The following is a 16253-nucleotide window of genomic DNA, read 5'->3' on the forward strand; positions in this document are numbered from 1 at the left end:
GCAGAACAGAAGCAAACACAAAGTTAACTGCTGACTCTCTTTGCTGTATTAGCAACACAACAAGCAGACTCAGGATCTCTCTCTTACCATTGTTCACTGTTCAGTACAGGACAAAATAGTCTAGATGAATGCTTCAGCTAGAAGGGATCAAAATACATGTACACATTATCTGCCGAACTAACCTATGATTAATTTCTGCGTCCTCAGGAGGTATTTTACATTCTGTCAAAGTACTGAACACTCACATCTGCTGTCCCACTAGCAGTACCCAAGGTAATTTCTTTTAGTGCACTAACATTGTTAGATCCATTTTACACTAGCAAAACATGCATGCTCGTCACAGACAGTATCAGGAATCAGGAGTGTAACAGAATCTATTATCTTCCCTCTCATGTCCTTGTTTATAAAGGATGAGAGAAAGCTGTGAGGAGTACAAGAATGCAGTGTGCTTTTTTATTTATTGCTAATGCTGGCAGCCTTTGCTTGTTCAAGTGACAGTTACTGTTAGGAAATACTTTCATTTTGGAGACAGTTGCAAGGTATTTTAAGCCGAAGACAAACTATTACACCTCTCAAATCTCTCCATGGCTCCTAAGCTGATGATGTTTGTAAAGAGCTTTTTTCTTTATATGGCCGTCTCTCATCATAACTTCCTCCGTTGAAACCTTAACGTATGATCTCCAGAATCACTCATTATTTTGACAGCTAGTAGTCCACCTTGATTCAACACGTCATCCTCCCTGCTTCCAAGTGCAGGATTCACTCTACTCCCTGGACTAAGGGAATTCAAAGGAAAAAACACTCCACTGGCAACAAAGGAGTAACGCAAACAGCCAGGAACTGTGTCTTGCATAATTACTCTTTTGAAGTCTGTCTCCACTTTTGCGGTGCCAAATAATCCGGTCATAAATAGCTAAGGGCTTCAGGACAAGAAGCAAAGCTGCGCAAAACTATGGTGCACAGTAACAGTCCAATATTGCAATACCTCTGCTGTATACATCTGTGTGCTGTAAATCAAATCCTACACTAAGTACAACCTATACATGTACAAACATAGTGCTTCACGAGCACACTGAATTCAGTACGCTGGAAACAGAGATGTTACCAGCAAACAATTACAGGAGAGACACGCGAGGCTTCCCTAACATACACACATACGCTGCCCCAGCAACAACCTCAATCCAGAGCCTCAACGTTCACATCCATCTTTGATTTCTCTGCTGACACCGCCAGCCAGATTGCCAGCAACCGCTGCGTGGGATGGGGCAGGGTTTATTTCTACTGTGACCACCTAACCAGTGAGACCTATACCGAATCCATTAGCTACTTTCAGATGAGTCCCCAAGGAGCCGTTAGGCAGCAGAGTCTTTCAATCACAGCCAACTTGCCTGTGAATGCATGACCTAGAGGTGAAGGGATCCATATCCCATTACGAATCCTTCCCCATATCATTCTGTCCCCACCACTGTAGTTATAGAGAGAATAACACTCCTGTAATGGAAAGCTCCTCTGGGAAGATAACGGATTTCTACAGCCTGGTGGGATTCTTAAATATTCCGAAAACACCTGACACTAGTAGCAAAACAAGCATGTTTCAGAAGATCTGGGCAAATCTTAGCTGCCAAGTGGCTAAGAGAAAAGAAAGATTAACTGTATTGTAAGTAGCGGAGAACCAGCTCCCTTCAGCTGAGTGCTTCCCTGCAGAGGACCACACCTCCTGCTGAGGGCACATTCAGGCCGTCCCTCAGGATTCATTTAAAAAAAAAAATAATTTATCAAAACTCTTGTGAACAGCATCAGACCCTTTATTCTTTACACACAAATGGGTATGGAAAGCCATTCATAAGATATGAATGCACCCCAGTATATCAGGACAGGATTATAATTGAATGGAAATAAACTAAATTGTTTGTGAGAATGGAAATGACACAGTTTGTAGTGAAAGGGTCTAGAGCATTTATACAGATGGAGATTGCCACTGGGGCACATACTATGCTTTTCTTAATAGAAAACTAGAAACATACATGCATCAAGGCATGAATGTTAATGCATTTGAAAAGAAGAAAATTAACCTAGCCTGACATGATGTTCATATAACCTTTAAAAAGAATTTAAAAGATGTGAAGAACAGTGCTACTGCTGATATGAGCTTCATATAACATTATATACAGAGCTTGCCCATGCCCTTTCCCTCTAAGACGCTGTCTAGTTCCTCCTACTAGCCACCAAAGAGAAGAGAGACAACAGCTAGTGGAAACATTTTCCTTTTCAGAAAGAGGGAACTTTCTTATTACAAAAGTTACCCAATGTCAATGATTTTTGAAGAAGTTTTAAAGTTGTTTCATATCATTTTGTTGCAAGTGAATTTAGTGCAGAGTTTACACAGGCATACTTCATGCAAAATAAAACCAAGCAAGTACTGCTAGACACTAATGATTTCTTTCTTATTGTACACTAAGAATCTGGCTTTCTAAAGGTCCCAAAGAGATGAGATCTCAAAAAAATACAAAAAAAAAAGAGAGAAAAAAAGAAAATAAATGGGAAAAGTGTGCTACACACCACTAAGAAGGACACAAAGCTAAGAGCTCAGAAATATTTCTGTTTTCTTTGGTTCTCACCGATCAATCTATCTACATTCTTTTCCGCAGCACTGAAGCAGTCCAACATGCTAAACAGTGCCTTCCCTCCTCCGGCTTCCTATCACCATCGGATCCCCAAGACACCGTTGGCTTTTACAGCCGCAGAGGAAGGCGCGGTAGCCAGCATTTCCCTCCCGCACACGCCAGCCGGCGGCCCTCACCATTCCTTCCATTCCGTGTGGCAAGAGCAGGACGATCCCGTTGTGGCGAACCCACTTGGCCTGGCCGGAGCTGATGAACTGGTCTATTATGCACTGCGCCGTGTTGTGGAAGTCGCCAAACTGGGCCTCCCAGCACACCAGGGCATTGGGACTCGCCATAGCGAAGCCAAGTTCAAAACCTGAGGAGCAAACAAGTAGGAGAATTAGAAAACAAACAGACTTGCTGAGAATTCTGTTCATTTCTCATTAAAAAAAATTAAATCAAAACAAACCCAAAGCGAGAGCATGAACTGGATTTTTGTAGCCCTGTAATAAGTCATGCAGTTTTCAGCAGTACCATTTCCATCAGAAAGATTAGCAAATAATGTTTTTCCAACACTGACTCAAATCCTTCAAACTTTTCCCTAAACATTTAAATATCATAGGAGTTTTTAAATGAACTAAAACCCCTCCCTTAGCTCAGACTTTCATGTGACGTTTTCCTGAGAGCTCACTGAGGGAGGTACCGTCTTTTCCTGTAAAAATCCACTTACAGCCCAGTACTAGCTCAAGAAGCTACTTCTTAATTTTATTACTTGCACAGCCCTGCACAACACTGTCTTTTTTTTTTTCCTTTCCCCTCTGATATGCAGGCGCTGAACAAAATTACTGGTGACATCAATCTTCAGTCTATAGGCAGGATCATAGTCTTTGGCTCTTCAAAATTCTTGAACATAATAGGTGCATGGGAGACACATCTGGGACTTGGGTGAACAATCCGTTCTTCGGCAGGGTTAAGGACCCTTTAGGCCTCTGCCTCAGTGGCAGAGAGGAGACCAGAAGTGCTTTTCATGGGGAGGACACTCACTACAAGAAAGACATTGAGGTGCTGGGGTGTGTCCAGAGAAGGGCAACGAAGCTGGTGAGGGGTCTGGAGAACAAGTCTTATGAGGAGCGGCTGAGGGAACTGGGGTTGTTTAGCCTGGAGAAAAGGAGGCTGAGGGGAGACCTCATCGCTCTCTACAACTACCTGAAAGGAGGTTGTAGCGAGGTGGGGGTCGGTCTCTTCTCCCAAGTAACTAGCGATAGGATGAGAAGAAATGGCCTCAAGTTGCAGCAGGGGAGGTTTAGATTGGATATTGGGAAAAATTTCTTCACCGAAAGGGTTATCGAGCACTGGAACAGGCTGCCCAGGGAAGTGGTGGAGTCCCCATCCCTGGAGGTATTTAAAAGACGTGTAGATGTGGCGCTTAGGGACATGGTTTAGTGGTGGACTTGGCAGTGCTGGGTTAACGGTTGGACGCGATGATCTTAAGCATCTTTTCCAACCTAAACAATTCTATGATTCTGTGACATCACTACTTCAAAGACATAACCTTCTCCCTCTCCACTCTCTGTCAAAGATCTCAACCCATTTTCAGGTGGCTTACAGTAGCAGGTAAGTGCAGGAATTTCCCTGAACTTGTGCTGTTTGAACTGTAAATTCATCAACTCCATACAGAGCAGAAAGGCCACCCATTCCCAAGCCATGTCAGGTTAGTGCAGCAGGACAAATGTGCAGCAGCAGCCCGGCTGACAGCAGCTCAGGTGTTCTGCACAGAGCAAGCCAGGCAGCTTGTTGTCTGCTCTTAAAACTTGTCAAGGCCCAAACATAACTGAAGGCTTTTGACAGGCTCCACGGATATCTCTTAAAAGGCAGAAATGAATTCTCGCTCTCACTGAGAGACCTGCTGCAGCATGATAAAGCCCCAGCTCTACAACGGGACCTGGGGAGGTGACTGGCAAAGAGAGAAAAGAAAACCAAATCCAACTGCTACTGCAATGTAAGCTAGGTAACCGATTCCTAGTAGCTCTGAAAAGGCAAAAGATAGAAAACTACAAGGGTGTTTGCATGTGCTACGCGGCCTCTGCTGTGTAGCTTTAAAAAAACCACAGAATTTTGTGTCACCTAGCTATGTGCAACGTACCTGTCCCAGTTTAATGACCACACTTAAATTTAAGGTATTTTTCTATACCACATTCCATAGTGAACACTTAAATGTATCTAATAATATAAAAATACATATTTGATCTCTGCTCCTATTTTCCTTTGACACTTCGCTACAGCTGAGCCTGGAGTGCTGAGCTAATACCCGTACTCATATTCTACACTCATAGTTTGGAATGACTAAAACCAAAAAAGTTAAAGCTCTCAGTTAAAAACAGTACTACATAGCACTACTCTGGATGTAGAGGTTCTGACTGAGGGAAAACTAATTCAATACACAGAGAATAAATATTTGATGGATAAATACGTTTTAAGTTGAGGTTTTTAAGTTTTGCACAGAATATAAAGATCTGTTTTCAAATACAGAACTGCAACATGGGAAGACTCTCACTGAAGTAGCTTTGCTGTTGTAAAATTTTATTTAAAAAGCTACGATAATGAGTTGTAACTCTTTCCTGAGTAATTGCAAGACTGTAAAAAACCTCAGAGTGAGCTAACAGACTGATACGGATTTCTTATCTCTTTACAGCTTCTTTATTTTACGATCTGCACAGGTAACCCAAGTTGCAGAGAGAGTCCCATCCCGCTACCATTGATCTGAACTGAACTCAGCTTCATGTTTTTGCTATGTACAAGTCACTGTAATTTCCATTTTTGCTTGGTTTCCTTACAGTGACACGGTAGCCACTCAAATGCTGTTCTACAATATAGGCTTGACAGCAAAACCAGCTTAGGCACAAATGAACACAGTTTCTGTAACAAAATATCTGTACTGCTTAAGTTGTCCCACTGGCCCCCAGCCCCTCCCCACCCCCAAACAGTCACAAGGGTAGCATACATTTAATTAAGACAGAAACGCGCCTAAGACTGACATTTGGGATGCAGAGAGAAGTCCCTTCATCTCTGAGAGGACAGTACAGCTATCTAGATACTATGCATTAATTTGGGTTTCTCCTCCTTTTTTGACTTGCAGACATTCTCAGGAGTACAGGGCAAAAATATCAATCTGTACAACCTCACGTTGTGGATGATATTTCCTAGACCCAAAGGTGGCTATGAGCCCAAATACAATAAGTCAGGAACCTAATACACCTCCTAAATGTTGTGTATCAGTAAAATCCAGTACTGCTTTGTGACCGCCCGTAAACTACAGTGAACTGTTGCGAAGCCATGATAAAACCCGAAGTCATTGGAACTATAGTTTCTGACTCTGATCAAACCCACTCTACAACTCTTCTAATCAGAAAAGTTTCAGGAACTTCAAAAAAACTCAGGCTTCCTGGAAGAGACGAGCTTAGCATCTTGACATTCTCCACACACAGGCAGCTACTGCTACAGGGTCACCAGCAAGTGACAGCTGACATCTCATATACTTACCATTTGTGATTTATACCCTGGTGAGGGGAGGCTGCAGTCCCTCTAGGAGAGCCTCTCTTTGTGGAATTCAGTGGATAGGAGAATTACTTCAGAGAGAACTATAATACTAAAAAACTATACAAGCAATAATAGAAAAATACCTGAAATACCTTCAAGATAGCCTGGCATTCCAGGCATTAAAGAAATTTAATATATTATGAGATAGAAGAGAACAACATGTGGCACATACAGCATATGAGTTACTTTAATGTTATCAGTGCAAGGTAATTGACTTAGCTATGGAGGAAGATTTCAGGATCAAGTCAAACCTGTTCAAGCCTTTGTCCTTTCTTGTTTTTGTTCAACTTTTACTTTATGTTCACTATCAGAGAGATACTCAGAGCTCTAAACTAAGACTGAGGTCTTCGTGTGCTGGATGCCACAAACATACACAAGTAGTTCCTTCCCTGAAAGTTTTACTGTCAAACTGGGGTGGGGAAGAAACAGAAGTGAAGGACAAGCATTTCCACCTTATAAAATTGAGAACTAATGAACATGCGGCTACAGAAATTTTAAACTAACTTGTCCAGTTCCACAAGGAAAACCCTCAACAAAACTAGTGAGATTAGTCATGTATCAAAGTCCCTCTGTAACACGAACTACGAGAACATCCTTCCAACACTTGACATGAAGTTTTGACATGATTATCTATGCATGAAACGGAAATCGCTTTAGCTTAACTCAATGACTACAGCTAAATTGGAACTACAGGATTTCTTTCTTCTGCTCCAGGAACAGGCTCTTCGGTCAATGTCAGTATACAAACTTTCCAGGAAGGTTAGCAGAGGGACAACTGCAGGACAGATTAACTGCATGAGAGAAAAAGCAACAAGAGCTTCAAGTGAAATTGTTTACTCGCAGAGAAAACGGTTTCACATATTGTACTTAGTGTGTCTCCATAGTCTACTCCTTGGTAATTCCAACCCCGCTTTTTGTTTACCATCTCCATGGCAAGAAATCTTTGAGTCACTTGGCTTCTGGACTGCTGAACTCTGAACAGTCCATCCATGACTCCAGCAGATGCTCGTGTTCACACCAAAAGGCAACTAGTAAGTCAGAGGCCAAAAGGTGACTGATAAGTCAGACAGACAGTCTTTCATCTGTGAGTCACCATGGCAGTGCATTACCAGAGAGGATGGCTTTTGCTGACCATTCCTTTGGCCTGACTGCCTGAACAGCCTTTCTTTCAGAACATATTTTAAATCACCGTCCTCCTTATTTGTGTGATTCTATTGTTTTTAACACAATGCAAACGGTGGAAAAATTTATACAACTCCTTCAATGCGTGTTCCCAAAGGTATCTGAAAAATAGATTTCCCTAGATAGGCTTGAATCCCATTCTAATTTTACACAGGCATTAAGAGACCATTTCTACTGATTGGGTGACATGGTTGAGAAAATATGCAATATGTTCGAGACTTATTTGCGCATATGCTGCTCTCTGTAAGGATGGGGTAACCTAGCTTTTAGAGAAGAATGAACGGAGGTCTTGACCGCTTGGAGTTATCAATAATCACACAGTGCTTTTCAAAGAGTATGGAGCTCTATGCATATTTAAAACCCGCTCAGAGCACACACATAATTCTGTTTCGTATACCAAAATCACTCCTAAAATTCACAGGGAAAAAAGAGTGTCATTTCTCATTTCCAATCTTGTTGCCCTCTTTGTGCTAATGATCTCCACAAGGTGACAACATCCCAGGTGCAGCTGCGTTGAAGGGTGTGATCCTAACACAGATACCTTTTGCAAGCTTTCTGACAGCCATAAAAATATCTGGGAAAATATATCCAAATGTAATCTATACATTCCGATTAATATTTTGAAATGAATTCTGCCAAGACTACTGTTTCATGGAACGCGTGTCTGTGATATACCCATCTTTGGTATACCACTACTCATTTTCCACCAGGCAAATGACAATGAGAGTTCCTAACATTAAAGCTATTCTACCAGCGATTATAGCAATTGCTAAGGAGTCTGTCAAGAATTATGACTCCTACCTGCATGTGGAGGAAATCATTTGAAGAGCAAGATCCAAACTGCTAAATTAAAAAAAAAAGTTATCGGTGGAAAGACGTCTAGACAGATGCAAGGTGAACAACCCAGCAGAGGGTGAGGTGCTTCTCCTGAAAGGGATTTGTTGGGGCACCAGATGAGTCAAGGTCCGGGAAGGTGACCCGAGCTAGAAAGACTCCACAGTTCTGGAGACGGGACCTGAACTGCAGGGGAGCAGGTTCCTTCCCAGGCCCCCATGAGGGCTCAACCTCAGCCCAGAGTAGAGAGTCAAAAAAACTGCAGCAGAGACCTTGCAAACTTTTGTTGTTTGTGTCTGCAGGGACAAGAACTGAACATTTCAGAATGCTGTGCAAGCTTTGTGAGTTTAAAGGATTAACTCTTACACAGCTAGAAACACAGAGAACAGGTTTAAGCTGTGAGGAAATCCAGTGCCAAGACAACCACGCTGCAAGATGCAGCCTTCAAAGAATGGTAGGTAAAGAATCTGCACACCCAAAGGGTGGCGGAGAGCCACCAGCCAGCTCCCCAACACCAGGCGGCCGCTCAGGGCTCAGAGCGCACCAGGGCACAGGGGACCAGGACCCAGCACAGCAGTTTGGTAAACTTCCAAACTGAGGGGACAGAGGAAAGATAAATACACAGCACTTGACTGAGGTTGCAAAACTAACGTTTTAATTGCCGAAGTTCATAAAGGTCCCTAGATGACAGGCATAGCAGAAATGCTTGTTTCTATTAGTCCAGTTCCTGCTGTGCTCCCTTACTGTTCTTTCGTCACTCCGGCAGAGAAAGAGGTGTTGTCAAGCGAAGTGGCAGCTCACACAGCATATTACGCTGTGTTTCTCCCCATAGCACTTTTCATGACTGTCGTAAGAACTGCAGTTTTTCAATTAACGTAAGGAAGGCTATAGCTTAATTCAATACGATTTCCAAGTGACTTAAGGCATGGATGTTAACTAATGGTTATAGAGGGCTTATCAGTGCAGGGATTTAATGTCAGAACGAGGAAAGTTACAGAGACAGATTTGTGCTATGTTTAACAGAAAATCTAAGCACAGGGACTAACGGAGGGACACGCATCCTTTCACAAACCCAGACACAGCCCAGGAGAAAGTGAAGTCAATACCCATCTGGTGGCTGATTCTCTTAAACAGAAAGACTGATGCCTTCTTAGAGCTCCATGCAGATGCCGTTGAGAACTTGGTCCTTGGTTACTACAGTCTGTCCTATTTCCTAACATGATTTCTGACAGGTAATTGTATTTGCTACTCCTAACCTTACAACTATGTTGTTCTGAATGAGTAGTAATACTACATATTTAATCCTAGGAGTGTATTGCAAAAAAAGTTTAAATCAATACCTGTTCTCTTCCCTTCATCTTTTGCTTTAAACATGAACTTCCCCCTTGAAAAAGCTGTACTCCAGGTCTCATGGTTCAGGAGTTGGCTGAACTACGCACTAGTTCCAAGTCTATCTTGCCTGGATGTTCCCTGGAAGTTCCCAGTACGCGATGCTACAGCCCAAGACCTCTCAAAGCCAGTACTGAACGCGACAGAGAATCACACCTCCTGGATGGAGACTCAGCACCACACAAGTCATTCTGTGGGCAGTAAAGAAAGACAGGAGATCTTTTCAAGTACTTCAGAAATGCTGAAGAGGTGCCATGGAGTGCCTGTAAGGTACTTTTGCTTTTCTCCTCTATCTTGATCAGCAAATAAACTCAAACTTGTTTACTTAAACAACTTCCCACAGCCATCACTTATACTCCCAGACATTCAGTTTCAGTAAAAGGGAAAATTTATAGCTAGATGAGTGGATGCACAACTAAATTGTAATAATCTGGATACAGCTAAAAATAGTAGACATAGGATGTCAAACAAAATTAGCAGAGGTTGTTAAATACTCTGATTTAACGCCTCAGTACCCACACTCCACAGCTTCCCGTATATGAAACATAAGCAATTGTTTGAACTACAAGTTAACAAGACTGCCTCTGTTTTATTTCTAAGTGAAATCAATCTTGTCAGAGTATCATTTTAATGGAGCAGTTACACCCCAGGTGTTCCTAACCAGCTCAACAATAACTTGGTGCAAAGCTCACCGTTCTGAACAGATGCCAGCTCTTGGCTTATGTACCTGCCAAGGAAATAATCTGTAGTTTTATCACGCTGGGCTGTTCAATCCATTTTTACTTAGGTCTAATTCACAGAAACTAAGGGAATTCCCAAAATGCTTCTGAGGTGCTGCATGTTAACACAGCCATAAAAAAAATTCTTAATACCACGACGATACTCCGACTACCCAGACGCATACACCATATGAAACACCATATCATCTATCGGCTCACAACCATCCCACCCCCCACCAAATACTTGAGGGCACTAATCCCAAACTGTTCCTTGTAACAGGCTTATATAGCAGAAATAGCAGTTAGAGAAAATAAAGTGTTGGGGGTTTTTGCTACTCCTGAAGAATCAACTCCTTGAACTGCAAACGTTCACTTATTCTTCCACATACTAAAAAGGAGACCCAGTGATGTTACCAGCCAAACAGGTAACAATTGCAATAGCTCCTCTCTGACTGAGATGCTTAACTAGAAGAGACATGTTCACACACTGCTGCTTACCCCAACACTGTCTCTCTATGGATACAAAACACAAGAGTAAACGTGTTGGAGAAGTGATAAGTAAAAGCCAGCAAGGGAGAGGAAACTTAATTATAAAATCACTTCAACATAGAAACATGGCATTTTTAGTTAAAAAAAAAAATCATCACTCATCAACTATTTCTATCAATTTAATCTCCTTTACTGTTAGAAAACATCTCAGACGTGACGGATTTAAAGTTCTTAATAATCAAAAATACCACTATTGTTAATTTGAAGAACTGTCATCACACCTGCTGAAGCAGAATTGCACAGAAATGGTACTCTTGTTTTCAGTGTACGAACAAACCCGTTATTTTGCCCTACTGCTTGTATTCAATGAAAGTTATTAAATCAATTTTCACATTTCTGCTGCTGGGGAAGGGGGAAGAGCAATAGTGAGCAGAATGAGATCGAGAAAGAGAAAGAAAGAGAGCCCACCTGGTTGATTTTTTTAAAGAGCAGAATTTGTGGCAATAAGAATTGCCCTTCACACCATATCAACGCTAGGCTTCCTAGACCTATTGAGGTGTAATCTTTGGAACAAAACCAGATTTCAACCATATCCAGACATTTCTCACTTTCACATTTGGATACATTATTTGAATGTAAAGAAACCCAAAACCAGAAACCTATGACCCACTTACCCATAAAATTTGCAGCAACACTGTAAACAGGCTCAAGTTAAGAAACCCCAGACCAAACTGTGAGAAACAATTGGAAATTGGAAACAAGCAAACAAAAAATTATTCTCTGAAATTAAATTCTTGCTTTTTATCTATGCCAATTATTGTTATGTTTACACACATCCTCTTTTGCACTCTCCTATTTAGAGTTTACATTTACATGTTACTATATTACCTTAGAGATACAAACTTCTGTTCACACCAATTCTGCCACAGAGCTAATAAAAATATCTAAAAAATCTCAGCTCTTCAGCCCATGCTCCAACTATACAGTTTTATACCATTTTCATTTTAATACTATTAGCAATAGGTAATATGTAGCATATGTTGTGCTGCTTTTGGCTGTGGTAGAGTTAATTTTCTTCCCAGTAGCTGGTACGGGGCTGTGTTTTGGATTTGGGCTGGGAACAGTGTTGACAACACAGGGATGTTTTCGTTACTGCTGAGCAGGGCTGACACAGGGTCAAGGCCTTTTCTGCTCCTCACCCCACCCCACCAGCGAGCAGGCCGGGGGGGCACAAGAAGCTGGGAGGGGACACGGCCGGGACAGCTGACCCCAACTGACCCAAGGGATATCCCACACCATATGGCGTCATGCTCAGCACAGAAAGCTGGGGGAAGGAGGAGGAAGGGGGGACGTTGGGAGCGATGGCGTTTGTCTCCCCAAGTCACCGTTAGGCGTGATGGAGCCCTGCTGTCCTGGAGATGGCTGAACACCTGCCTGCCCATGGGAAGCAGTGAATGAATGCCTTGTTCTGCTTTGCTTGTGTGCGCGGCTTTTGCTTTCCCTATTAAACTGTCTTGATCTCAGCCCACGAGTTTTCTCACTTTTAACCTTCCAATTCTCTCCCCCATCCCACCGGGTCGGGGGGAGCGAGCGAGCGGCTTGTGGCTCGGTTGCCGGCTGGGGTTAAACCACGACATATGTAAAAATGACTACGTGATCAAATATTTCTGGAACTTTGAAGCAAGCAGCTATCAATTACCATCTTTATCTACTACAATGTTTCACCTTTTTCCCTCACACTAGCTGTGAAATATGAAACAATACTTCATTATTTATCCATAGAATCAATAACATTTTTGATAAATTAGATGTATTTGTTTGTGCTCCACGTTCCTCTTGCCACCCTCATCATGTCAGAGTGAGGTTATCCATTCTCTGCGGCTGAAGGTAAAATGCCTGTCCAGTACCAAAAATATAATTCACTGTGATTAATACTATCACTAACAAGAGTTTGTTTTCTTGAACTAGCACCATTCAGAACAGCAGTTCAGATAAGGCTAGGGTGGATTTTTATATCTGTATGACAAAGCATCCCTCATTTTGTTGACAGTTCGTCCCCTTTTGAGAAAGAATTAGGTGCATGTTCCAGCATTGCCAAGATCAACCACAACAGATGGATACTTCCAACTGAATCCCGTAATTGTAAAGCGTGGGGATGCTTGTTTAAGAGATGCCAGAACCTGAGAGGGAGAGCTTTGAACCTGTTTCAAATGTAACTGTTTTACAGCTTTTTTCCACATTCTTTCTTGCTGAGCTCTGTTTCTCATATAGCTACGTTATTCTCTGAAATTCATCTTCTGTCATTACTATGTATTTTCCTGTTGAATACTACTGAGACCAATGCTAGCATATTCTGTGACTTTTCCATCAAAAGCTGCTTAAGTCTCCCAGTTTATAGTTTTGAAGTACAAGCATGTTCTAAGCAGCCTAAACAAATAGGTATACCATTTGAAGAGCGCAGAAAGCTTTTTGCACTGCAAGCACACTGAAACCTGCAAATTCATATGCCTGACACCACAGGCAACATATTCAAACATTAAAGAAAACAAAAAAAAGAAACAAAACCACAAACAAACACCGGGTTGAAGTTTTCCCCTCTAATTTTTAATTTATGCTAAAATGTTAAAACTAAGATATAAATTAAAAATGAAACCCATCATAGCACACTGTAGAAAGAAAAACAAGAGTTTGGCTTAAAATTTATACTACAATGAGTTTTAAAAACCCTTCAAGATAAGACGACAACAATGGACAAACCTTACAATGAACAGGGTAAATTTATTGAACCTCTTGGTAGAACTACTTTTTTCAGGGGGTGAGGTGGGGGAGAAATCAGTTTGGGCATTTTGATTGGATTTTAGGCCCCTGTTCTGCAATTCCTGGCTCCCACCTGGTACAAAACTGCTATGAATGTGATACTGTCAAAATACAACAAAGGCAGAGTTTGTTTATTTTTAAATGCCACCAGCAGAAGGAGACTTTTGTTTGTTTGTTTTGAGGCTTGGCAAACTCAAGTAACGAAGTAGAACTTTGTAGCCAGGAGGCTTAACCACATTAAAGCAGAATCAGAAAAAAAATTCCTCTTAATTAGCAGTCATCAGTTCCTACATCTTGTCTGAGACCTATTAAAACATGAGCAGATCTGTCAGATAGTTACCCCGAGACATACCTAAGACACCATATTCGGAAAGGGAGCTGTTGCACACAGTATAGGGGGCCTGCTGCTCCCAGAGGTGATTCATGGGAACACACGTTCTCTTGTCAACTTCTTGATCATGAAGCACGTGATGACGATGGCTGCAAATAGGTGTGTTGAAAGAAATTTATTAGCTAAGAATAACTTTGGGCTTTAACGGAGCTATTTTCAAAGATAAACCATCAAAGCTCTGTTCTAGAAAGCATGCAAGCAAGAGTTGTCTTTGCTTTACACAACACCCTGGTCTGGTTGAAGCCTAGCGATACCATCACATGTATAAATACAATTGCTGCACTATAAGGACTTCCACTGGCTATCCAGGCTTGTTCTCAAGCACTCATGGAAACTGAAATACCTCATCACTAGTAGAACTGGGGGGGAGAGGGGAAGGGGTGGGGAGGTTGTTGCTATAAAATAGACTGATTAAAATAAAAAAACAAAGACAAACAGAAGAAAGAAATTGTTAGTGAAAACGTTTCACTCTGCCTCCCTGGCAAATTCTAGTAATCTTTTCCTTAAAACAACTGTTCTTTGTCTTTTATGCAAAAATTTAATCTAATCTAATCTCAGCACCAAGACTTGAAGCAGTTGTGATCCTCTTTCCTGCTATTTCCACTCCCATGCACCATTTACAGTTCTCTAGAACACCATTAATCAGCATTAGAATGGGGCACCAAGGAACACTACCAAAACAGAGATGACTGAAGTAATTACTGTAATCCATTAACTCTCTGAGCAGACTGAGTGAATCACACCAATATGTCCAGCTTTACAACTGCTAACATAAGGACAGTTATTATACTGGTAGCAACTACCATGTGTTTTATAGCTGCCAATGCCAAACTGAAGACTGAATCTTTTTGTACTTCCCTCTGCTATAATGAATGCTAGCAAAAGAGCTCTGAAATGTATTTGGAAGTCAACAATAGAAGGCCAGGAAAAGACAGAATCTGTGAAGAACAGCACAGGGACCGAGGTAGATAGGGGAAAATACACATACCAGACAGCTGTTAGCCAGAAATAATTTTTGCCACTGTTGTTTTATTTTTGTCATTCAGCCAAAGATAGAAGGCCTAGCTAGGCGATAAGCTTCTTGAGCATGAAGTTTTGTGGTTCCCCAGCAGAAAGGTGATTACAATGAGCATAGACAGACAGCCAGAAGTACACAGGCATGCAAGGCAGATTTTGCTGTTGTGCGATTGTCAGGTTTACTGACATCAGACCAGTACAGAATCAAGTCCTTCTCTCCCCTGTTCCTTCCCTTCTCCAGAGTGTGTCTCCAAGATGAGAAGGGGCCCAGTCCTTCTATCCGCAGCTTTATCTAGCTTGTCTATTGCTAATGTTGAGTACTGAAATAGGAAGAAAGCAAGCCGTCACACTGAATACTGGCAGAAAGTACTATTTTCTAGACAGCACTTCAGAAGCTCCAAAATAATGAAAGCACTCCCGTCGTGTTGATTTCATTATGGCGATGCAGCATCTTCAGTTCTTCCCAAATGCTAGCTGATAACTCCCTCTTCAATTAGTCCCAGAGATTTGAGACGTTATAGACTTCAAGGATTTTTGGGGGTGAAGAATAGTCTTCTCAGTACAGAGAGAAGATAAAATGACATATTCTTTCTATGTGTTTGCAATGTGTTTTTTCCAATAAAAATGCACCAGAATTTGCAAGTGGCTTCAGTTGTTATGGAAGTTGCTCACCTTTGTTATAAATGACAAAGAAACCAAACCACAGCTAAAAAAGAGCAGCTTTACTGAGAACTGCAGTATCTCTTAGATGCGCTTGTATCACAAGTTAACTTTTCTACTTATTCCTCTGATGAAATGAGCCTGAATACAGTATAACAGGCTAAGACTTACACATTTCTACAGTGTGCTCTTCTGTTTTACAGAGTAGTTGAATATTCACCGACTTCCTCAGGTCCAAGGCATTTTTTTAATCTCACTCTTTATTTCTCAACTGCCCTATCAATTCATAACAAAAATTCATAATCACACCATAGGCTGGTATTCTGTAGATCCCACTACCCATCAGGCAAACTCAAAACCCAGTGGTAAAGCAGAACCAGGTTACTATAAATCAAACATCTGCAGTACCAGCTTCAGTCCTGAACTTCACAAGAATTTATTTGAATGCCTTTTTACTCCTTTTCTAAAAGATGGAATAATAAAATCCAGATGGCACAGGAATCCTTAGCTAGTCTTCACCAGTCTGAATAGCTTTTTATTTGAACATGTTTTTTC

At 41.5% G+C, this 16253-nt stretch overlaps 1 protein-coding gene across 1 annotated transcript in view; it reads right to left on the reverse strand.

Moving 5' to 3' along the window:
- Positions 1 to 16253, reverse strand: part of OGDHL (oxoglutarate dehydrogenase-like) — a 50508-nt gene that overhangs the window by 6704 nt on the left and 27551 nt on the right. The window contains exons 15-16 of the mRNA XM_009334614.1: positions 13983 to 14110; positions 2801 to 2979 (exon numbers count right to left, since the gene is read on the reverse strand). Coding sequence (XP_009332889.1) covers positions 2801 to 2979; positions 13983 to 14110 — 307 coding nt within the window. The remainder of the gene's footprint in view (positions 1 to 2800; positions 2980 to 13982; positions 14111 to 16253) is intronic.

Source organism: Pygoscelis adeliae, unplaced genomic scaffold (genome assembly GCF_000699105.1).
Source record: "Pygoscelis adeliae isolate BGI_AS28 unplaced genomic scaffold, ASM69910v1 Scaffold361, whole genome shotgun sequence".
In the NCBI taxonomy this organism is placed as follows: domain Eukaryota; kingdom Metazoa; phylum Chordata; class Aves; order Sphenisciformes; family Spheniscidae; genus Pygoscelis; species Pygoscelis adeliae.